Source organism: Bubalus kerabau, chromosome X, assembly GCF_029407905.1.
Source record: "Bubalus kerabau isolate K-KA32 ecotype Philippines breed swamp buffalo chromosome X, PCC_UOA_SB_1v2, whole genome shotgun sequence".
Classification (NCBI taxonomy): Eukaryota; Metazoa; Chordata; class Mammalia; order Artiodactyla; family Bovidae; genus Bubalus; species Bubalus kerabau.
Window position 1 is genome coordinate 106,270,113 of NC_073647.1, and position 23,445 is coordinate 106,293,557.

The 23,445-nt window shown below is 43.0% G+C and overlaps 1 protein-coding gene across 1 annotated transcript; it reads right to left on the minus strand.

Moving 5' to 3' along the window:
- Nucleotides 1–872: 872 nt before the first annotated feature.
- On the minus strand, nucleotides 873–6,196 carry LOC129639122 (P antigen family member 3-like). Its single transcript, XM_055564041.1, has 5 exons — nucleotides 6,042–6,196; nucleotides 5,056–5,135; nucleotides 4,443–4,581; nucleotides 3,909–4,034; nucleotides 873–985 (listed from the first exon to the last, which is right to left on the minus strand). The coding sequence occupies exons 2-5, from the start codon at nucleotides 5,125–5,127 to the stop codon at nucleotides 963–965; spliced, it is 360 nt and encodes a 119-aa protein (XP_055420016.1). The 5' UTR covers nucleotides 5,128–5,135; nucleotides 6,042–6,196; the 3' UTR covers nucleotides 873–962.
- Between the last annotated feature and the right edge of the window lie 17,249 nt (nucleotides 6,197–23,445).

Below are 23,445 nucleotides of genomic sequence, written 5' to 3' on the forward strand. Positions count from 1 at the left end.
ATATGCTGTGCCATTTGCCATGGAATTTGACAGCAGTTCTTTTCCTGTCTCCCTACAACCTTTAACAATGGCTTTGGCATTCCATTTCTCTGTAGGACAGTACGAACATATTACGTTTTTAAAAATGTTTCTCTGTCAATGATTTCATCAGGGACACCGTATGAGATTTGGGTGGCATGTTTTGTAAACCCATTTATTCAAGAGAAGACCAAAGGCTTTTATGAATTTTTTATGTATGGGTATATATATGTATGTATATGCATTAACATGTAGACTACATCTAAAGAATATGTTATGACCCAATTTTTTTAACCCTAGAAGTGCAAGGGTGGTTGACATGTATAAGGTTACCAATGCAATTCACCACATTAACAGAAAAATGGACGGAATACAATTCTATGATCATCATAATTGATGCAGTATAAGTGTTTGATGAAAATTAATCTATATTCAAGACAGCAAACTAGGAATAGAATGGAACTTACTCTGATAAAATATATCTACAAAAAAGCAATGTAAACAGGTTGAAATGGAGAAGATTTTTCATTTCCTATTCGGATAAATGCCGATTAGCACCTACTTTAGTCAAGAATATTCTGGCCAGGTTTGTTCAATGCTGCAAAATGAGGAAAGGCTTAAGGTTTAAGCCAGTAGAAACTGTTGATATTCAAATATAATAGTATATTTTGAAAAGCAAAACTAATCTAGATCTAAATTTGTGGAATTAATATGCATATTTAGAGGAATTGTTGGACAGAAAATCTATATGCAGACATTCTCTCTCTACATACATCCTCAACTAGACAATAAAAATCACAAACCATCAATTTTCAATAACATTAAATACCCAGGGATAAATTTAACAAAAAATGTGCAAGTAGAATATGAAACTTTATTGACAGAACTTTAACAGTCAAATACACAACATAAGAACAGCATAGATGGTTTCAGTTTATCTTCTTTCAAGCAAATGGCTGCCCGTCACCTATAATATAAACATTAAAAAAGTTACTTAGCAGAACTTTATTTTGATGACAGGAGAGGTATACAAAGTTCACTGCAGTTGTAGTTTTATAAAATGGACTAAAACAGGAACACTAAGGGCAACCCTTTGGCTTACCTTCAGTTAATCCTCTCTAGAGACTTTATAGACTTTTCAAGCACATTACCAGTATTTTTAAAAACACACTACTCTTCCTATTTATACAAGAAAATAAGGACACTGAGTTCAGAACAAATGCAATCAATGGAACCTATCAGAAGGTAGTTTTCAGTAGAAGGCAAAACTGTGTACACATTCAGTAAAATAGCTAACAACAAAAAGCACCCTAAGAAAAACAAAATACACAAAAACTGAAACAAAAAATCCCCCAGAAAGTATCATTTAAATGCACTGGTTTGAAATAATATTCTGAATATGGGATAGCTAAACAGTTGTTCTCTCTGTTACTGCTTAAGTGAAGTAAATAAAAAGGCCAGTATTACATTTGTTTCTTCTCTACTGTGGAAAAGTGTAGACATTTTCATTTGTTCTAAATGGTTGATATGGTTGTTTTAAGTGGGTTAAACATGTGTCCCCCTTTTTACTTGTGGCCCTCAGGTAATTCTAAACGTTTCTTTTCTCCCTGGAAAGCATTCCAGTTGCTATAATACATTATATGGTGACACTAATTTTAAGCCATTACTATCACTGGCGACATGGTGACATCAAAATGTGAAGCAGAAATAGGTCTGTTTCTCACAGCCACACCAAAAAAAAAGGAAAGAAAGAAAAAAAGGAGAGACGAAAAGGGAGAGCAAGAGCAAGTATGAGTGAGAGAGAAAAGCAAGTAGGAAGAGAGAAAGAAAATCTGGAAAAGCAGATTTTTTTGTTTCTAAATGATAATGGCTTTTGAGAGAAAACTCTGACCAATTTCAAAAGTTCATCCACGGTGATGTTTAGTTATTTAGCTACCATGGGGTATGTTAAATAATACTTGTTTTTATACCCTACTAGCCATTTCTTCAATATTCTGAAAATATTTGAGTTCCAGATTATACCCTGTTTTAATTCTGTAATATACTAACTGTTAGTGTCTTGTTCCTATTTCTAATTATGTGTACTTGGGCTTTGTCCATTTGCTTCACAATTATGTAAACTGAGAGGAATGGACTGGCAGTTTGGGGTTGGCAGATACAAACTATTACATTCAGAATGGATAAACAACAAGGTCCTACTACATAGCACAGGGAACTAATGTCCAATCTGCTGTGATAAATCACAACAGAAAAGAATATTAAAAAATGTGTGTGTGTGTATATATATAAAATTTTGTAAACTAGAATACTGTCTTTATTAGTTGAGTTTATTTTCCTCTTCCTAACAATTCATACCTGTCTTTTATTAAGTATCTTTTTCTTTTTCCCTTAGGTTTATTCTGTTGCTCTTTTTCTTTGTCAATACCACACATATTTAGGGCTAAGATTTTTCTATGAGAACATTTTAATCATGTTCTGTAGTTACTTGAAAGTAGTCTGAAAGTTTTATTTTTCCTTAATTGTTCTAATGGAATGGAAAAAAAATGTAAAGTGAAAATATTTTGAAGGCTAATACACAGTAAATTCTTCCCTAACTATGAAGTTCTTCCTTTAAAATCAGAACCATGCAATTCATTGTCAGCAATTTGGAAAACACTTATGTGAAAGACACTAAGTTGATTATGTGGGAAGAACTAGAGTTACAATATTTGGCCTTCAAAACTTTTTAAACTCATGTATCAAAGAAGAAAAATAACATACTTGATATGGTTAGAGATGATTATATCATGAGGCTCAGATTTTTATTAGTTCTTTAAGAGCGAGAGTGGGGTGTATGGCAAAACCATCATAGTACTGTAAAGTAATGATCCTCCGATTAAAATAAGCAACCTCCCCCCCCCCTCAAAAAAAAGACCAAACCTGGGGGCAGGTAGTGTGCTTAGCATATGTATCTTACTCACACCTGCCTTGAATATCACTGACTAAATGCACTCTCTCAACTTGACCAGCCACAGAAACAGGAAACTAGACTATCTTTTGCCATTTTATTATTCAGTCATTTCATGCTTCCCTGGGGAAAGGATTTAAAATGCAACTTTTTTTTAAGAGTTAGAGAATTCAGAATTTGAGAGAATTTAACAAACATCAAGCAGAATGTTGGCTCATTTTCTTTTTTAAAAAAATTAATTAATTGATTTTAATTGGAGGCTAATTACAATAGTCTGGTTGTTTTTGCCATACATTGACATGAATCAGCCACAGGTGTACATGTGTCCCCCGTCAGAAAATGAAATCTCAATCCCCCTGTTAGAATTTGACTCAAGATGATATTTTATGATAAATACATCATACAAAACAGAGTATTCTTGTATGCATTCCATTCAAGAGAATCAGAGAATGCAAAAATTAGCATTGAAAAATCAGCATTTTCGTGTATCTGTTCTGAATTCACAACTTACAGGAGTAAAGTTGAGTTTAGAAGTTAAGGGATGTCACAGAATCACACACATTATGCTAAAGCTGGTACTAGAACCTACTTGGCTGCCTAAGCATATTTCAAATAAACGGATATTTATTACAAATGCATTCCATATTTGCTACAAGCAGAAATTATAAAAGAACCTGAAAATTATTAGCTGTTGCTTAAAGTACTTATACTCAAGAGAAGAAAACGGTTTCCTAGTTTCATTTTGATATGGCTTTGATCCTGTCTGTTTCTTTATTTGACAGTCTGTAAGTCAGGCACTCAGGCATCTGGGGTCTGAATTATCTTTCAAAGAATACGTGAACTCTGTTATTAAAATAATAGTAATGTTCCCTCAATATTAGTAAAGATATAATATTCTGAAAAACAGAAACCACATAAATTACTTTCTGAATGGATGACATACCTGCTTCTGGGAATTCAACAGGCTCTGTATATGATGCAAACTCCTCCCTGACATCAGGACCATCTCCACCTTCACCCCCAGTCTTTGCCAAAGCCAATTGCTCGAGAGCAGCTTCCAGGCCAGAATCTTTAAAAAAAAAATGCATCAATTCAGCTGTAAAGCATTCAGTGTAAACAAGGGAATGATGATATTCATTCCCTCGGTGTTATGAATTAAAAGCCTTAGGTTAGTATGCTAAAAATGTGATGAATAAGAACCTCAGGAGCATTATTCCGGGAATGTTTTGCTGGAGAAAAAGGAAAGCAGAATTTTCCGAAAATGTTATTACCATTTTCCTTTTCCAGGGTTGTCCTCGGACAATTTAGTTGCCCGCCTCTCTTTGTCTTGAAACCAAGGGAAAATTTGAGCGACCACACTAGCCTGCAAACTATACTCGCCTCAGTTTTTTAGGAACTGTCTGAAGTCCTTTTCTAATGTTTCCTTTCCTCCTCTTACTGGTTATGTCGTAAAGCATGATGCACACATACACTTTACCTTCAGAGGCATCCTTCTCCTCCTCTTCATCACGATTCACTGGATCCTCTCCATGTACTTCCTCCTTTCCAGGTGTGATATCCTGAATCTCAGCTGGTGGTTCTCCTTGTTGAGGTTGCTCAACACTGGGCTGCTGGTCCTAGTAGAGTGTGCATGCAAATAAAAACTTTTGTTGTTAATACATCTAATAGCATAAATATACTTAATACATAGATATATCTGATCATAAGCAAACCTAACAACATTTTCCCAACACAATTCTATGTACTTACTTTTAATACAATTACTCTTCCCACAGAGAAGAGTTAGCTCCCATAAGAGTTACCCAGAAAGACTTTGGAAGTTATTTAAATCTATGTTGGGATGGAAGCATGCAGGCTGTTGTTAATAATCAGGAGGAGGGAGTCACTGGGCACATTTCCAGGAAATTTAACAGTATAATCATCCAGGCAACGCCAGACTATAATATATCTGGATCAATGTTCCTTCCTAAGACAAATTCTCACCCTTTATCAGCATGGAAGACCTTTATCACTGCATCTGTACTACTTAACATTATTTTCTCAAAAATAAACTTGTGCTAATAGAAAACATCAAATGGCAAGGTACTCACAACCACAGGTTCATCCAGCTGGGAGGAATCTTGATCTATAGGTCCCAATGTTGATGCCACTTGCCCACTCATATTTCTCCCTGAAAGCAGAATATGGTGATTTAGAAAATGTATTTAAGAGTACAGCTATATTTGATCACTTTTATGACCATATGTTGACTGATTTTTTTTTTACTGTGAGAATACTTTCAAAAGAAAACTCTGGTAAGTATGAGTGTACATGCATTTCAATTACACCAAATACAGTCGCTTGCAAAGCCATTTGTGTCTTTGCGAAGCTGGCAGAGAAATCACCTGAAGGTACACAAGAAGGCTGAATTTTGGGGAGGACGTTTGATTTTACAACAGAATTCTCCATCATGAAGATATTTAGTGAAATGCTGCTAGGAATTTAAAAACTCAGGACTATTGCTCTTATCACACTCCTATTTACCAGACCTATTTTCCCCAACTCCTTTGGAATTCAGTTGGCACACGAAGAAAGGCTCAGTCTTTACAGCCTGACTATGGCGATTTTCTCAGTGTCTGGGGCTGAGGTGAGGCTGCATACAGAGCAACCGGTCCACTTCTCTCTCGGCACCTTACCACAAAACCCACGATAAAGTCACAACCCCAGGGCGGTCCGGTTTCTAGGCCTTTCCTTAATCGCCCACCCCGTCCCCTGCCCAGGTCCCAGTACCGGCCCCACAGCCTGTGCTCTGTCGTCAGTTCCAGGGCCCCAATGAACCAGATATCTCAAATAGTACCCCCAAGTCTCCCCCCACCATCATCCTACCCCCTGCCCTCCTCTGCCCACTGCCCTTCCTCTCCCGCCACCAGGGCAAGAACTATGGCGTCGCGACACTTGCGAGGAGAAAGATGACGACCTCGAAGGCCTTCGTCTTCAAAGGCCCCAAATCGCACTGCCCGACCCGCCCGAAACTCGCTGGCTCCCTCTCACACACACGCACGCTTAAACTCCAGACAGGACAGATCTGTGAACCTACCTGGTGAGTCTCAAGTAGTGAGAAAGAACCGGGACTGAATAAACAGACCCGTCTCAGGCCCAACGCTCCTCACAGAACGCTCAGGAAGGCGGATGCGCACCAAGGCGCATGCGCAGCAAGAGGTGCGCACGCACAGACACTGCGCATGCTCTCTGAGTTGGGCCTGTGCAGTGCAGGTTGAGGTTTTCCCGCCACTGAGGTAGACTCCTGGAACCGCAGGGTCTCTGGAGGATGAGAAAGGGGCTTGAAGACTAAATTTTTTTCCTTCCACTGTACTCTTTCGTATGCATCCACAAACTGTGGTGATAGGTAGTCCCAGGTTACCCTTAGTGGAGAATGGGGCTCAGAAAGACAGTCATGACAGAAATAGATATTATGATTTTAATACCTACTTTTACACATGCTCCGATGAACCATTTCCTTCGTTGCTTCTGGGTTTTCCGTTATACGCCCAATGGCTTTACTCATTTCCATGGAATAAGTACGTGAATAAATACCTCTGTTTCCACTTTTTGTTTGGCACATTGCACATTTAAATCTCTGAACTGGTAACTAGTTTCTCTGAATATACCTCTGATTCTTATACAGTATATTGTCCTTTTAGCATCGGACTTTACTTTCACCACCAGACACATCCACAGCTAGGTGTTGTTTACACTTTGGCTTACCTTTTCATTCCTTCTATAGCTATTTCTTCACTCTTCTCTAGTAGCACATTTTTCTTATTCTATTATAGCGGGAATTTTCGTACTTACTAGGAGTTTTAATTTTACCCAATTTTACCCAAGAGAAAGGAAAACATGTTCACACAAGGACCTTTACTCAAATATTCTACTCATGTACTCCTAATAGCCAAAACTAGAAACAGCCCAACTATTCAACAACTGGTATAGAGATGAAAGAAAAACAAAAGAGTATACTCGTACAAAAGAACACTTCACAGTCATTTGAAAAGGAACTACTAATGCATGTAACAGCAAGGATGCATCTCAGCTGTGCCAATGAGAGATGTCAGACACAGAAAGCTGTGTATTACATGACTTCATGTCAATGCATTTCTGGAAAAGCACAACTATAGGCAGAGAAAGATATCTGTGGTTGCCAGCGTGTAGGAGTGGAGGAAGGAGTTTGAATGCAAATAGCCCAAGGGAGCATTTTCAAACCAATGGGACATTTTCTATGTTTTTATTCTGGTAGCATTTACACAATGGTATGCATAAGGCTGAGGTTATTGATATTTCTCCCAGCAATCTTGATTCCAGCTTGTGCTTCTTCCAGCCCAGCGTTTCTCATGAGGTACTCTGCATATAAGTTAAATAAGCAGGGTGACCATATACAGCCTTGACGTACTTCTTTTCCTATTTGGAACCAGTCTGTTGTTCCATGCCCATTTCTAACTCTTGCTTCCTGACCTGTATGTAGGTTTCTCAAGGGGCAGATCAGGTGATCTGGTATTCCCATCTCTTTCAGAATTTTCCACAGTTTATAGTGATCCACACAGTCAAAGGCTTTGGCATAGTCAATAAAGCAGAAATAGATGTTTTTCTGGAAGTCTCTTGATGATCCAGCAGATGTTGGCAATTTGATCTCTGGTTCCTCTGCCTTTTCGAAAACCAGCATGAACATCTGGAAGTTCATGGTTCACATATTGCTGAAGCCTAGCTTTGGAGATTTTTGAGCATTACTTTACTAGTGTGTGAGATGAGTGCAATTGTGTGGTAGTTTGAGCATTCTTCAGAGAAGGCAATGGCACCCCACTCCAGTACTCTTGCCTGGAGAATCCCATGGACGGAGGAGCCTGGTAGGCTGCAGTCCATGGGGTCGCTAAAAGTCGGACACAACTGAGTGACTTCACTTCACTTTCACTTTGAGCATTCTTTGGCATTGCCTTTCTTTGGGACTGGAAAGAAAACTGACCTTTTCCAGTCCTGTGGCCACTGCTAAGTCTTCCAAGTGTGCTGGCATATTGAGTGCAACAGTTTCACAGCATCATCTTTCAGGATTTGAAATAGCTCAACTGGAATTCCATCACCTCCACTAGCTTTGTTTGTAGTGATGCTTTCTAAGGCACACTTGACTTCACATTCCAGGATGTCCAGCTCTAGGTGAGTGATCACACCATCGCGATTATCTTGGTTGTCAAGATCTTTTTTGTATGGTTCTTCTGCCCTTATGGCAGAAAGTGAAGAGGAACTAAAAAGCCTCTTGATGAAAGTGAAAGTGGGGGTGAAAAAGTTGGCTTAAAGCTCAACATTCAGAAAACGAAGATCATGGCATCTGCTCCCATCACTTCATGGGAAATAGATGGGGAAACAGGGGAAACAGTGTCAGACTTTATTTTGGGGGACCTCCAAAATCACTTCAGATGGTCACTGCAGCCATGAAATTAAGACGCTTACTCTTTGGAAGAAAAGTTATGACCAAGCTAGATAGCATATTATAAAGCAGAGACATTACTTTGCCAAAAAACGTCCATCTAGTCAAGGCTATGGTTTTTCCAGTGGTCATGTATGGATGTGAAATTTGGACTGTGAAGAAAGCTGAGTGCCAAAGAACTGATGCTTTTGAAGTGTAGTGTTGGAGAAGACTCTTGAGAGTCCCTTGGACTGCAAGGAGATCCAACCAGTCCATTCTGAAGGACATCAGCCCTGGGATTTCTTTGGAAGGAATGATGCTGAGGCTGAAACTTCAGTACTTTGGCCACCTCATGCGAAGAGGTGACACATTGGAAAAGACCCTGATGCTGGGAGGGACTTGGGGCAGGAGGAGAAGGGGACGACAGAGGGTGAGATGGCTGGATGGCATCACTGACTCAATGGACGTGAGTCTGAGTGAACTCCAGGAGTTGGTGATGCACAGGGAGGCCTGGCGTGCTGCGATTCATGGGGTCGCAAAGAGTCGGACACGACTGAGCGACTGAACTGAACTGATGCATATGTCAAAACTTGACAAACAGTAATGTTTAAAACTTTGACTTCATTGTATATAAATTATATCTCAATACTTCTCACTTTTTTTAAAAAGGAAAAGGATCTTTTAAGTATGTAAATACTGGTTATTGTATCCATCTAGACCTTGAGCTCATAAACCTGAAAATCTTATTTGGAATTCTTCCCAGACCTGGCCAACTTCCAGGATTCCCCATGACACCTTTGTACCCTTATGACAGGACACAGAAACTTGGTCTTAACCAGGTTTACAATCCCCTCTCCTTCACCTCAATCAATATTCTTGCTGAGTTCTGTCCATTTTACTTCGAAAATGTCTAATGTATCTACTTTTTCCCATGTCCACCACATCTGCTCTAGTCCAAAGCCCCCCTCCATTTAAATGTCAACCCCCTTCTATTGGGTCTCTCACATCCATTCAGGGTGCCTGTCTCCCACTCAACGCCCTCTCCCTCCCTCTCTTACAGCTGCAGAACTGTTTATGACTTTCTAGATAAAGGCTACTGTCCTACACAAGAACTTGAAGGTATGGTCTAGCCGTTGCACAGCTTGCTAACAACATGGAAAGTAGAGAATCTTCTTCTTGTCTCTCTTATTGGGATTCATTCATACCCTCCAATTTCTCAAGCTTAGATTGTCCCATATTTCTGAAGCCTCCGGTTAGTAGACTCCTTCAAGCTAGGCTTCAACAGTATATGGAACGAGAACTTCCAGATATACAAGCTGGTTTTGAAGAGGCACAGAAACAAGAGATCAAATTGCAACCTTCGTTAGATCATGGGGAAAGCAAGGGAATTCCAGAAACACATCTACTTCTGCTTCATTGACTAGACTACCTCAAGGCCTCTGACTGTGTGGATCACAACAAACTGTGGAAAATTCTTAGAGATGGGAGTAACAGACTAGCTGACCTGTCTCCTGAGAAACCTGTATGAGGCTTAAGAAGCAACAGTTAGAATAAAACATGGAACAATGGACTGGTTCAAAATTGGGAAAGGAGTAAGACAAGGTTGTACAGTGTCACTCTGCTTATTCAACTTACACGCAGAGCACATCATGGGAAATCCTGGGCTGGATGACTCACAAGCTGGAATCAAGGTTGCTGGCAGAAATATCAAGAAGCTCAGATATGCAGATCATACCACTTTAATGGCAGGAACTGAAAAGGAACTAAAGAACCTCTTGATGAGTGTGAAAGAGGAGAGTGAAAAGGCTGGCTTAAAACTTAACATTCAAAAATATAAGATTATGGCATCCAGTCCTATCATTTCACGGAAAACAGAAGGGGGGGAGTGGATGCACAGACAGATTTAATTTTGGAGGCTCCAAAATCACCGTGGATGGCGATTGCTGCCATAAAATTAAGACACTTGATCCTTGGAAGAACAGCTATGACAAAGCTAGTATGCATGCATGCCCATTGCTTCAGTCGTGTCTGACTCTTTATGACCCCATGGACGGTAGCCTGCCAGGTGCCGCTGTCCGTGGGATTCTCCAGGTGAGAATACTTTAATGGATTGCCATGCCCTCCTCCCACTGGGCATGGCAGGGCATCTTCCCAACCCAGGGGTGAAACCCATGACTCATGCATCCCATGCATTGCAGGGAGATTCTTTTTTTTTTTTTTTTTTTTTGCCACTTTATTTATTTTTTAATTGAAGGATAATTGATTTACAGAATTTTGTTGTTTTCTGTCAAACATGAACAAGAATCAGCCATAGGTACACCCGTGCAGGCGAATTCTTTACCAATGAGCCACCAAGGAAGCCCATGTCAAACCTAGACAGCATAGTATAAAGCAGAGACATCACTTTGCTGACAAAGGTCCGTATAGTCAAAACTATGGCTTTTTCAGTAGTCATGTACAGATGTGTGACTTCGATCATTAAGAAGGCTGAGTAACAAAGAATTGACGCTTTCAGTTTGTGGTGCTGGAGAAGACACTTGAGAATCCCTCGGACAGCAAAGATATCAAAACAGCCGATCCTAAAGGAAACCAACTGAATATTCACTGGCAGGACCGATGCTGAAGCTGAAGCTCCAATACTTTGGCCACCTGACGGTAAGAGCTGACTCACAGGAAAAGACCCTGATGCTGGTGATCAGGATGGGAAGCGTAAAGCAGGTTATGCCCTGGTGACTGCTGAACAGGTTTTAGAAGCAAAATCTCTCCCCCAGGGAACCTGTTAGTGGAACTTGTGGTTCTGACCCAAGCTCTAGAGTTAAGCAAATGGCAGTGAGCAAATATCTTCACTGATTAGAAGTATGCTTATTTGACTTTACACGCTCATGCTGCAATATGGAAAGAAAAACAGTTTAAAAGGGCAACAGGAGAACCTATTAAGCATTTCAGAGAGATCCAGAGACTTTTAACGACTATATATTGTCCTAAAGAAGTATCTGTAATGCACTGCAAAGGGTACAGCAGGGATGGGAGTAAAGTAGCTGAAGGTAATCAGCTGGTTGACTTTCAAGCCAGAAAAGCAGCACTTTAAGAATCCCCTTCACTGCAGATGCTTTTGATCTGGACAGGTCCTGTGGAACAGGAAAACCCACAATATACTGGGGAAGAATTAGAAAGATATGAGAAAAGAGGAGCAAAGATTACTGATAAAGGATGGCTACAGTCCGAGAGTTTACACCCGAGTTTTCGTTTAGGTGTAGAGAGTACTTCAGGTCAGTTCAGCTCAGTTCAGTCACTCAGTCGTGTCCGACTCTTTGCGACACCACGAGTCGCAGCACGCCAGGCCTCCCTGTCCATCACCAACTCCCAGAGTTCACCCAGACTCACGTCCATCGAGTCAGTGATGCCATTCAGCCATCTCATCCTCTGCCTTCCCCTTCTCCCCCTGCCCCTAATCCCTCCCAGCCTCAGAGTCTTTTCCAATGAGTCAACTCTTCGAATGAGGTGGCCAAAGTACTGGAGTGTCAGCTTCAGCATCATTCCTTCCAAAGAAATCCCAGGACTGATCTCCTTCAGAATGGACTGGTTGGATCTCCTTGCAGTCCAAGGGACTCTCAAGAATCTTCTCCAACACCACAGTTCTTTGGCGCAGGGAAACGCAAAGGTAAGGTGGTGGTGGTTGTTCGTTTTCAATTGCTTGGTGTGTACCACTCTTTTCACGAGACCCCCATGGACTGTAGCACCCTAGGCTCCTGTGTCCTCCACTATCTGCCATAGTTTGTTCAAATTCATGTCCGTTGAGTCAGTGATGCTAAGCATCTCATCCTCTACTTCCCCCTTCTCCATTTGCTTTCAATCCTTCCCAGTGAAAGGTTGTTGCTGAACCATGAAAGACGCTGGGATTCTTGGCCTCTGGAGGAGAAGACTTCATTCCAGGGCCAGAGACAAGCCTTGATCGCTCAGAGCAGAAATAGATGCTTTTCTGGAACTCTCTTGCTTTTCTGGTGATCCAGCAGATGTTGGCAATTTGATCTCTGGTTCCTCTGCCTTTTCTAAAACCAGCTTGAACATCTGGAAGTTCACAGTTCACGTTTTGCTGAAAGCCGGGCTTGGAGAATTTTGAGCATTACTTTACTAGCGTGTGAGATGAGTGCAATTGTGAGGTAGTTTGAGCATTCTTTGGCATTGCCTTTCTTTGGGATTGGAATGAAAACTGACCTTTTCCAGTCCTGTGGCCACTGCTGAGTTTTCCAAATTTGCTGGCATAGTGAGTGCAGCACTTTCACAGCATCATCTTTCAGGATTTGAAATAGCTCAACTGGAATTCCATCACCTCCACTAGCTTTGTTCGTAGTGATGCTTTCTAAGGCCCACTTGACTTCACATTCCAGGATGTCTGGCTCTAGGTCAGTGATCACACCATCGTGATTATCTGGGTCGTGAAGATCTTTTTTGTACAGTTCTTCTGTGTATTCTTGCCATCTCTTCTTAATATCTTCTGCTTCTGTTAGGTCCATACCATTTCTGTCCTTTATCGAGCCCATCTTAGCATGAAATGTTCCTTTGGTATCTCTGATTTTCTTGAAGAGATCCCTAGTCTTTCCCATTCTGTTGTTTTCCTCTATTTCTTTGCATTGATTGCTGAGGAAGGCTTTCTTGTCTCTTCTTGCTCTTCTTTGGAACTCTGCATTCAGATGTTTATATCTTTCCTTGTCTCCTTTGCTTTTCACTTCTCTTCTTTTCACAGCTATTTGTAAGGCCTCCCCAGACAGCCATTTTGCTTTTCTGCATTTCTTTTCTATGGGGATGGTCTTGATCCCTGTCTCCTGTACAATGTCACGAACCTCATTCCATAGTTCATCAGGCACTCTATCAGATCTAGGCCCTTAAATCTATTTCTCACTTCCACTGTATAATCATAAGGGATATGATTTAGGTCATACCTGAATGGTCTAGTGGTTTTCCCTACTTTCTTCAATTTCAGTCTGAATTTGGCAATAAGGAGTTCATGATCGGAGCCATAGTCAGCTCCTGGTCTTGTTTTTGCTGACTGTATAGCCTTCTCCATCTTTGGCTGCAAAGAATATAATCAATCTGATTTCGGTGTGGACCATCTGGTGATGTCCATGTATAGAGTCTTCTCTTGTGTTGTTGGAAGAGGGTGTTTGTTATGACCAGTGCATTTTCTTGGCAAAACTCTATTAGTCTTTGCCCTGCTTCATTCCCTATTCCAAGGCCAAATTTGCCTGTTACTCCAGGTGTTTCTTGACTTCCTACTTTTGCATTCCATTCCCCTATAATGAAAAGGACATCTTTTGGGGGGTGTTAGTTCTAAAAGGTCTTGTAGGTCTTCATAGAACCGTTCAACCTCAGCTTCTTCAGTGTTACTGGTTGGGGCATAGACTTAGATTACCGTGATATTGAATGGTTTGCCTTGGAAACGAACAGAGATGATTCTGTCGTTTTTGAGATTGCATCCAAGTACTGCATTTCAGGCTCTTTTGTTGACCATGATGGCCACTCCATTTCTTCTAAGGGATTCCTGCCCGCAGTAGTAGACATAATGGTCATCTGAGTTAAATTCACCCATTCCAGTCCATTTCAGTTCACTGATTCCTAGAATGTCGACATTCACTCTTGCCATCTCTTGTTTGACCACTTCCAATTTGCCTTGATTCATGGACCTGACATTCCAGGTTCCTATGCAATATTGCTCTTTACAGCATTGGACCTTTCTTCTATCATCAGTCACATCCACAGCTGGGTATTCTTTTTGCTTTGGCTCCATCCCTTCATTCTTTATGGAGTTATTTCTCCATTGATCTCCAGTACCATATTGGGCACCTACTGACCTGGGGAGTTTCTCTTTCAGTATCCTATCATTTTGCCTTTTCATACTGTTCATGGGGTTCTCAAGGCAATAATACTGAAGTGGTTTGCCATTCCCTTCTCCAGTGGACCACATTCTGTCAGATCTCTCCACCATGACCCGCCCATCTTGGGTTGCCCCACGGGCATGGCTTAGTTTCATTGAGTTAGACAAGGCTGTGGTCCTAGTGTGATTAGATTGACTAGTTTTCTGTGAGTATGCTTTCAGTGTGTTTGCCCTCTGATGCCCTCTTGCAACACCTACTGTTTTACTTGGGTTTCTCTTACCTTGGGCGTTGGGTATCTCTTCACGGCTGCTCCAGCAAAGCGCAGCCATTGCTCCTTACCTTGGATGAGGGGTATCTCCTCATTGCCGCCCTTCCTGACCTTCAACGTGGGATAGCTCCTCTAGGCCTTCCTGCGAACGCACAGCCAGGGCTCCTTGGACGTGGGGTTGGTCCTCCCAGCCACTGCCCCTGGCCTCGGTCGTGGGGTATCTCCTCCCGGCCGCGGCCCCTGACCTCGGACGCGGGGTAACTAACTCCTCTAGTCGCCGCCCCTGACCTCGGACACTGGGTATATCCTCTCGCCTGCCCCGCCTGACCTCTGACGCGGGGTAGCTCCTCTCGGCCGTTCCTGTGCCGCTGCAGTCTGGTACTCGCGGCCACTGCCCCTGACCTCGGACGTGGGGTAACTCCTCTTGGCCGCCGCCCTTCGGGCATGGGGTCCTCCCGGCTTCTGCCCCTGACCTCACACGTCGGGTGGCGCTTTAGCGCGCCCGTCGCAGCCGCCTGCACTGCGACGGGGCGTATGACAACAAAGTACCTTTACACTGCGTCAGGCATCGACCAGAGTTCCTAGCGGAGGCACTCATGGCACCACTGGGTCCATCCCCATTCGCTCCACTCCGTCTTCCCGCTGCATTTGAGTCCGAGTGGACACCGGTATTAAGCTGCAACTGTCTTTGTCTCGTTTCCAATTCCACCCCTTCGTTTCTACATGGTTACATCCAAGGGGGGATGGCTAGGGAGCGAGATGGGCTGCCAGGATGGGGTATGGCCTCACGGAAGCGTTCTGGGCATTGATTGGTCACTGCGTGATTGCCGGAATTAGCTCTTCCAGGGCGCGAATAGGCGCCAGAAGTCCCGTGACTTCTACCCTGCTTCCTCTCCTGCCCAGTTCCAATTGGCTGGAAGGCTTTCACAGGAACTGGGATCGCAGAGCTGGAACTGAGGGCGAGAGGCGTGTTGCCGTGTGCGGCTTTTTAGAACATAAAATTTTTCTGCGAGTTTTATTGCTTTTTCCGAAGGGGTCGAATAGCTGCCCTAGTTAGTGGCGAGGTTTGGCGCAGTCGCTGGCTGTGCGTGGTGACGGCGTTTCAGTCTTGTTTAGCTCTCGCTCAGTCTGGATCGTGTGGCAGTGCACGGTTATTCGCACAAATGCATGCAATTCCTGTCCAGGGAGAGGTCTCTGAGTTTGCTTTCTCTCGCTGGAGAGTCACCTGTGTCAGGGATCCTGGGCTTGTGTATCGCTACGTGTGACAACACAGGTGCTGTTTGGGTACATTTGATCTCCTTGAGCCTTTGGGCGGAGTTGTGAGTGGTGGGATATTTGATCTGAGCGGATTTTGTGAGCCATATAGTACAGAGCCCCTAGGATGCGTGTCCCTGTATTCCGGGCCATGCACTTTTGGAGCTTTCTGGCATCTCAGTCCCTGGGTGTGAGATCTCTGTGTAGGCGTGTGCACCTGAGATTGTGAGAGCTCTGAGATTTTGATTCTGGGCCCTAAGTTGTGATGTCTCTGAGCTGCTTTAAGGATGGGTTGGTGTAAAGGTATAAACTCTCAGCTGCTTGGGGATCTGTGCACAGGGTGCAGGGTTTCCATTTGTCTGGGGACTTTATCTAAAGGTTATATGATGTTCTTGAGTTATTAAAAGTTCTGTCTTTCTGTTTAGGGCTTTTGTATTAGATTGGTAAGTGTCAAGTGGTTTGGGAGTCAGTCTCCATGATGTGAAGTATCTGTGCAGTTTTCATTTGCTTCTGTCTGGAAGACTTTGGTCTGTTTGGAGGGTCTTTGTCACAGTGTGTATGGTTATGGTCTCAGTTGTATTTGAGGGTCTGAAACGAGTTGTGCACTCTCTGTGCAGAGATTCAGTGAGCTCTTTTTGGTGTCTCTGGGTATCTATCTGAGCTACTTGGAGTCTTTGTGTCAGAAATAAAACCTCTTATGTTCTTGGTTGTGAGGTCTCTGTCTGGGAACTGAGGATTTGGAAGCTGGGAGACAGGATTCCGAGGCCTGGAACCTAACATGCTGACTGTGTGTTGTTGAGCATATCAGTTGTCTCCTGGAATCTCAGTATGTATCGTAATTAATACAGTGGGGCCAGTGCACGTCTTGCAGGGTATCTGTGCGTGTTAGTGATGTGTGCAAAGGGCCTGGCTTCAGACTATCCTTCAGCAAATGTTTTCTGAGCACCTGCCATATACCTGAGCACTATTGGAGGAGTTTCGGACAGGACAGAACTGACCAAGTCTCCTTTCATAGACTTAAGTAAAGTGAAGTCACTCAGTCAGGTCCGATTCTTTGCAACCCCACGGACTGTAGCCTACCAGGCTCCTCTGTATATGGGATTTTCCAGGCAATAGTACTGGAGTGGATTGCCATGTCCTTGTCCAGCGGATCTTCCTGACCCAGGGATCGAACCCAGGTCTCCCGCATTGTAGACAGACACTTTACCATCTGAGCCACCAGGGAAGTCCTTTCATAGATTCTGTGGTCAGTAAATAAATCAAGGGTGGCAGGCACTATGAAGAAAGATAATGCTAGATCAGGGGAAAGGGTATATGTAGGTATTATATTATTTTATTCAAGGTAATGAGGGAAAGTCTCCCTGAAAGATGGCAAGTAAACAGAGATCTGGAGGAAGTGAGGGAGCAGGCCATGGGGTTATCTAAGGGAAGAGCATTCCAGGCAGAAGGAACAAGAAATGCAACTGTCCTGGCATGGAAATCTACTTGGCGTGCTCCTGAATGTCAAGCAGTCCTGTGATGCACTGGGTTTGGCATGTAGCAGTCATTGAAAGGGGTCTGGTTCCTGCTGTCTCTGTTTCTCCCACAATTTGTGATCATCTGCATTTCACAGATGAAGGACTGAAGGCTCCAATATGTACCCTGCACCTTCTCTCCTACATATCTCTGAAATTAGGCATGAAGCCTTCTGGTCCATCATGAGAGAGAGCGAGAGCTTGAGTGTCCCAGCTACAGGGATGTCACGCTGAATGTCAGCCAAGCAGCAGAGATCAGTTATAATGTGGGAATCATGCCTCGTAACATTGGTACTCTTGATGGAGGGGAGGGCATAAGAAAAAAAAGGAACTGGGGCAAAGGACAGAGGCAGGAAGGGAAGTTGAAAGACAATGACGGAAAACAAAACAAAACAAAACAAAACAAAACAAAACACGGCTGGCTTCATCACATTGCTTGGGTTTGGCCCAGTTCACGTTGATTGGCTGACTGTATTAGGACATATTCACCTTTTCCTGTCCCTACCCTTTCTTTCCCTTCCCTTTTTTGTGCCTGAGCAAGTCAGTCCTAAAGCCATTAGGTGTTGCCAGGCAAGACATGTGTATGTGTAAAGGGGCATCCCTGCCTGGAGAGTCAGGGCCCAAGGTGGAAAGAAGGATATCCCTGGGGATTGGGTGGGAAGGAGGCTAACTGCTTCATGGATTCAAGCTTGAGTGAGGTGTGGAAGTCAAGGGCCAGGGATGGTTCTGCATAGATTGTGAGGAGGACCTTTTTGTGGAGAAAGGATCACTTATATGCACTGGCATTCATCAACTCGGCAAGTACATAAGAATGCTGAGAGCCACGTCTGTCAATTTTGGAAAAGGGAATTTCCAATATGGAAAGGAAGTAAACTAGAACAAATTGTGAGGAATTCTACTGGAATTAAAGGTCTCCACGCAAACTTCTTGTATTCGATAGGTGTGCATATGTGGCTAGGCTGATATATAACTATAGATGTGTGTCTACGTGTTTGTGTGTGTGATTGTGTACACACATGTATTCCCAAGTTACTGGAAACAGCAACATTCCAATGGCACTAATTACACCAGTCCCCAGATCCTAGCTTCTGAACACCTTTCTCCACTAAAGGATGGGGTTCCCAGGCTGAGGAAGGAAAGGATAAATGAGCCTGGTTCACCTTGTCATGTCAGTAATAAGGGAAAGCTCAAGAATGATGGGGAGATGTCAGAGGGACACAGAATATAGCGTGAAGGCCCTCCCACCAGAAACACTCAGGGCTCTCTTATTTTTTCCACCCTTTTTGAGGTATTATTGACCTATAACCTGTAAGTTTAAGATGCCAATGTGATGATTTGCTACACACATATTTGGCAAAACGATTACCATGGCAGGGTTGGCACTCTATGCCCTCACATAATCCTTTTAAAAAATTGTTGAGGAAATAACATCTCGGATATGCCCTCTTAGCTTTCACTGTATTACACAGTTTTGTTAATTATACTCACCATGCTATACATTGGATCCACGTAACTTATTCATCTCATACCTGTAAGTTAGTACCCTGTATTCAACATTTTCCCCAGGGCCTGGAAACCACCATTCTAAACTCTTATTTCTGTAAGTTTGACTTTTTTAGATTCTGCGTATAAGTGAGAACATACAATATATGTCTTTCTCTCTTTCACCTTTTTCACTTAGCATAAAGCCTTTGAAGTCCATTCATGTTGTTGCAAAAGGCATATTTTTCTTCTTTGTGACTGAATAATATTCCATTGTATATATCACCATATTCCCTCTTTTAAAATTAGTTTATTTTAATTGGAGGGTAATTACTTTACAATATTTTGATGTTTTTGTCATATATCAACATGAATCGGCCATAGGGATTCACGTGTCCCCTCATCCTGAACCCCCCTCCCACCTCCCTCCCTACCCTATCCCTTGGGGTTGTCCCAGAGTACCGGCTTTGGGTGCCCTGCGTCATGCATGGAACTGGTCATCTATTTTACATATGGTACTGTACATGTTTCAATGCTATGCTCTCAAATCATCCCACCCATTCCTCCCACTGAGTCCCAGAGTCTGTTCTTTACGTCTATATCTCCTTTGCTGCCCTGCATGTAGGGTTATTGGTACCGTCTTTCTAAATTCCATATATATGTGTTAATATACAGCATTCCTCTTTCTCTTTCTGACTTACTTCACTCTGTATAATAGGCTCCAGGTTCATCCACCTCATTAGAACTGACTCAAGTGTGTTCCTTTTTATACTTGAGTAATATGCCATTGTATATGTACCACAACTTCCTTATCCGTTCGTCTGCCAATGGACATCCAGGTTGCTTCCATGTCCTAGCTATTGTAAACAGTGCTGCAGTGAACGTCGGGGTACATGTGTCTGTTTCACTTCTGGTTTCCTCGGGGTGTCTGCCCAGCAGTGGCAGTGCTGGGTCACATGGCAGTTCTATTCCCAGTTTTTAAAGGAATCCCACACTCTTCTCCGCAGTGGCTATACCAGTTTGCATTCCCATCAACTGAGTGAGAGCGTTCCCCTTCCTCCACACCCTATCCAGCATTTGTTGTTTGTAGACTTTTTGATGGTGGCCGTTCTGACCGGTGTCACCACGTTTTCTATATCCATTCACTCTTCATAGACACTTAGCTGCTTACAACTTTTGGTTGAAGGTGCAAAGTAAATTTCAGGTTAGTGTTAATCCTCCAACATTGTTTTTCAGAATCATTTGGCTATTCTAGTTCATTTGCCTTACCACAGAAATTTTATCATCAGTTAGTCTGTATGTACAAAAAAGTCCTGCTGGAATTTCTGACCGGAATTGTATGAAACTGATGGATCTGCATGGGGACTACTGACATCCTAATTATATTGAATTTCTCAACCCGTGAACACACCGTGTGCCCCCATTTTGTTAGGTCTTATTTAAGGAACCACGTTGCATTGCCTTTTCTGCCATTGTTTTATCAAGTCTAATTCTCGTATATCAAATTCTGAAGATCTGAATCTGATGAAGATATGAAAATATTAGGAGTCAGACTTTCATCAGTAATGCCTTATTTCTTGTGTAGTTTTAGCATTGCCCGATTATTGTGTTTCTTATCTTTTCTGCTAATATTCATGATTGTTTTATCCAAGGGTGATGGTATGGGTATTTTCTGGGGTAAATCGTGAGGAGATGTTCAGCTGTGTTTTGGGATGGAGAGTCTGAGGACAGGGGCACAGGAGAGAGAGAGCAGAGTAGGGGTGGGGGAGGTGAAAGCTTGGGGGCAGGGACAGGGGGCTACTAGTACAAGCGGAAACAGAAGTGAGGACACAAGAAGAAGAGCTCCCCTCTGCACCGTGCTTAGCTCTCCGTACATATACGCGTAATGAAGTCTTTGAGCGCTCATAGCAACACTGTGAGGTAAGCATTTTTAGTGCTATCATCCCTTTCGGCAGCTGAGGAGCAGAGACACATAGACGTTAATGGGAGAGTGAATCTGCACAAAGTCACCTAGCTGGCAAGAGCTGAGTCAGATTGGTGCCCAGGCCAGACAGAAACAGCCAGGTGTGGTATCTGACCCCCAATCTGGAATACAGTGCAGTGTCTGGTGTAGTGTGGATCAAAAGGCAGATCAACCTCTCCATCCGCATGAAACATTACTATGGATCTGTGTATGGATAGAACACAGTGTCTCCTAGGTGCGTGAAAGGCCATGGGGCGTCATGTCAACATGCACACATCACAGAGAACAGTTCCTGGTCCATACCGAGTTCTAAACAGTGTTTCGTCTGACCGACGTGTATGGAGCACCCTCATCATTATGGAAAGTAGCATAACCATAGTGATAAACAGATAGAATCACAGATACAATATCATGAATGAAAGGTTGTTGTTGAATCACGCGAAGACCCTGGGATTCTTGGCCTCTGGAGGAGAAGAATTCAATCCGGGGCCAGAGACAAGGCTTGATCACTCAGAGCTTTTGTGTAATAAAGTTTTATTAAAGTATAAAGGAGACAGAGAAAGCTTCTGACATAGGCATCAGAAGGGGGCAGAAAGAGTACCGGCTTGCTAGTGTGAACAATGAGGTTATATAATCCAAAGAATGTCTGGAGGTTGTAAAGACCTCATCAGACCTAGTCCCATAATTTACTTTTTAAGATAACACTGTCCTCAGGCAGGATACATCCTTGTAAAGACCAGGTCTACTCCCATAACTAACATTTTAAGATAACAGAAGGTTTAATCCAAAGACTGTCCTTAGGCAGGATACATTATTGTTATATAATCCTAAGGAATGTGGAGAAAGAAAAAAAGTTTGTCCTTTCTTCCTCCTTGAGAATTCCAGACCCCTCTCTCCTTAGGGACCCCTAGACTCCCTATCAACCTGCCTAGGAAATGACTCTCTCATGAAGACATTACCTCCCCCATCTCGTAATTTTCTTAAATGCAGAGAACAAAACCTGGAAGGCAATAGACCACATACTAAGTTTTTTTCTCTTAAGTGTGACATTCTAGATAATTTCCAAATAACATTTTATTAGTATTTTAATTTGTTCTATCTTCATTGTTACATAGCAGTTTTTCAATTATAATTGAAAAACGGACTTTCTGAAGACTCGTTTTCCTCAGGTATTTTGAGGTTTCAGCATAAAAAAGTTGTGTTGGTATCCCTGCCAGGTGAAAACCCAATCAGTGCACTGAAGTCAGAAGTAATATCTTTGGTACAGTAGGTGGGGGGCTGTGGGGAGTAGAGAGGTCCTGATGGAGGGCTGGCTAAGCCTGCAAGCGTTGTGAAAAAGGTCACTGACGCTATAGGCCCAAACCAAACAACAGCTCACAGGTCCCAAGGAAGACACTGGTGTTCTATGCACGGAAATGTCTGTGTTAGGACTGTCAGACCTTTTCTCTTTTGGCTCCCATGATGCAGTGGGGCTGCTGGTGGCGCTTATAACACAGTCTTGCTTTGACCCAGGCTGTGGGTGAGAGTCACAGCTTCCCCTGCAGCACTGCCCCCTTTGTGGGTGATCTGGAGCCCTTTTTATGACGTCTGGGGAATTTTATATGGCAGGCACATTCTTAACCACTGGACCACCAGGGAATTCCTGGCCTGCTTGTCTTCGGGTGTGCAGCTCTCTGAGCTGTGACACACAGAGAGATTCCAGTGATCACCACCACGACCAGGACACAGGCCACGTCCATCACCCTAAAAACCCCAGGTGCTGCCCCTTCTGGTTTCCCCTCCCACACCCCAACCCCTGGCACAAGGATCTGTCCTCCTTCACTACATTTTGTCCTCTGCAATTTTAAAATTCCTTACGTATTCTGAATAGAAGACCTTTCTCTTCTGTGTTCAGATCTGTGCTTCACAAACATCTTTCTCCTAATGACAAATAGCGTCCCTTTTCATTACAGGAGACATGAGTGATGAAATGTACTTTTCCTCCCCACACTCAGAGCCCAATGTTGTGTAGCTAGCAACTGCCTGTGAGATTCTTCAGAAGTGAAAATAAATTCTGCTGTCTGTCAGTCTGTGCTCTCAGATAGCCTCCAGAGCTATATTTTTGCAGAACCCATGAGTCTTCTGCAGACAGAGGCGCTTGAGAACAGGTATATTTATTGGAGTCTGAACTGGTGATCTCATCAGAGAGCTTCAGAACTCAAACCCATCTTGCAGGACTTGTCTCCCAGCTCCAAGGGAGCTTTTCTTCTTGAAACTCAGAGGCATGAATTTAGTCAGTGTGGGCACATTAAGCAGGGCTAACATGGCATTTCAAGGTTGTTCATCCTTTACCAGGTATCAGACCACATTCAATATATTTCTTTCTGTCACCTTAGTTACTCGTCCTTCAAAGACCCATCATTTTGGAAGATTTCAATCCTAATTGATGAGGTGAGAAAACAGAAGACAGGGAAGTTAGGGGGATTGCTCAGAGTCACATAGGCTGCCAGAGGAAAAGTGACCCACGAACCTCGGCATCCTCCATTCAGAGCCCCCACTCTTTATTTCTTCAGTAAAGTTGCCATGCGTGTGTGCATGCTAAGTCACATCAGCCATGTCCAACTCTTTGCGACCACATGACTGTAGCCCGCCAGGCTCCTCTGTCCATGGGATTGTCCGGGCAAGAATACTGGACTGGGTTGCCATGCCCTCCTCC

Coding starts and splice junctions, on each gene's coding strand:
- LOC129639122 (XM_055564041.1), bottom strand. CDS start 5,127: ATGAGTGGGCAAGTGGCATCAACATTGGGACCTATAGATCAAGATTCC. Junction 4,035..4,442: donor GGAGAAGGATGCCTCTGAAG/GTAAAGTGTATG, acceptor TTTTTTTTAAAG/ATTCTGGCCTGGAAGCTGCT. Junction 986..3,908: donor TGTTGAATTCCCAGAAGCAG/GTATGTCATCCA, acceptor TTTATATTATAG/GTGACGGGCAGCCATTTGCT.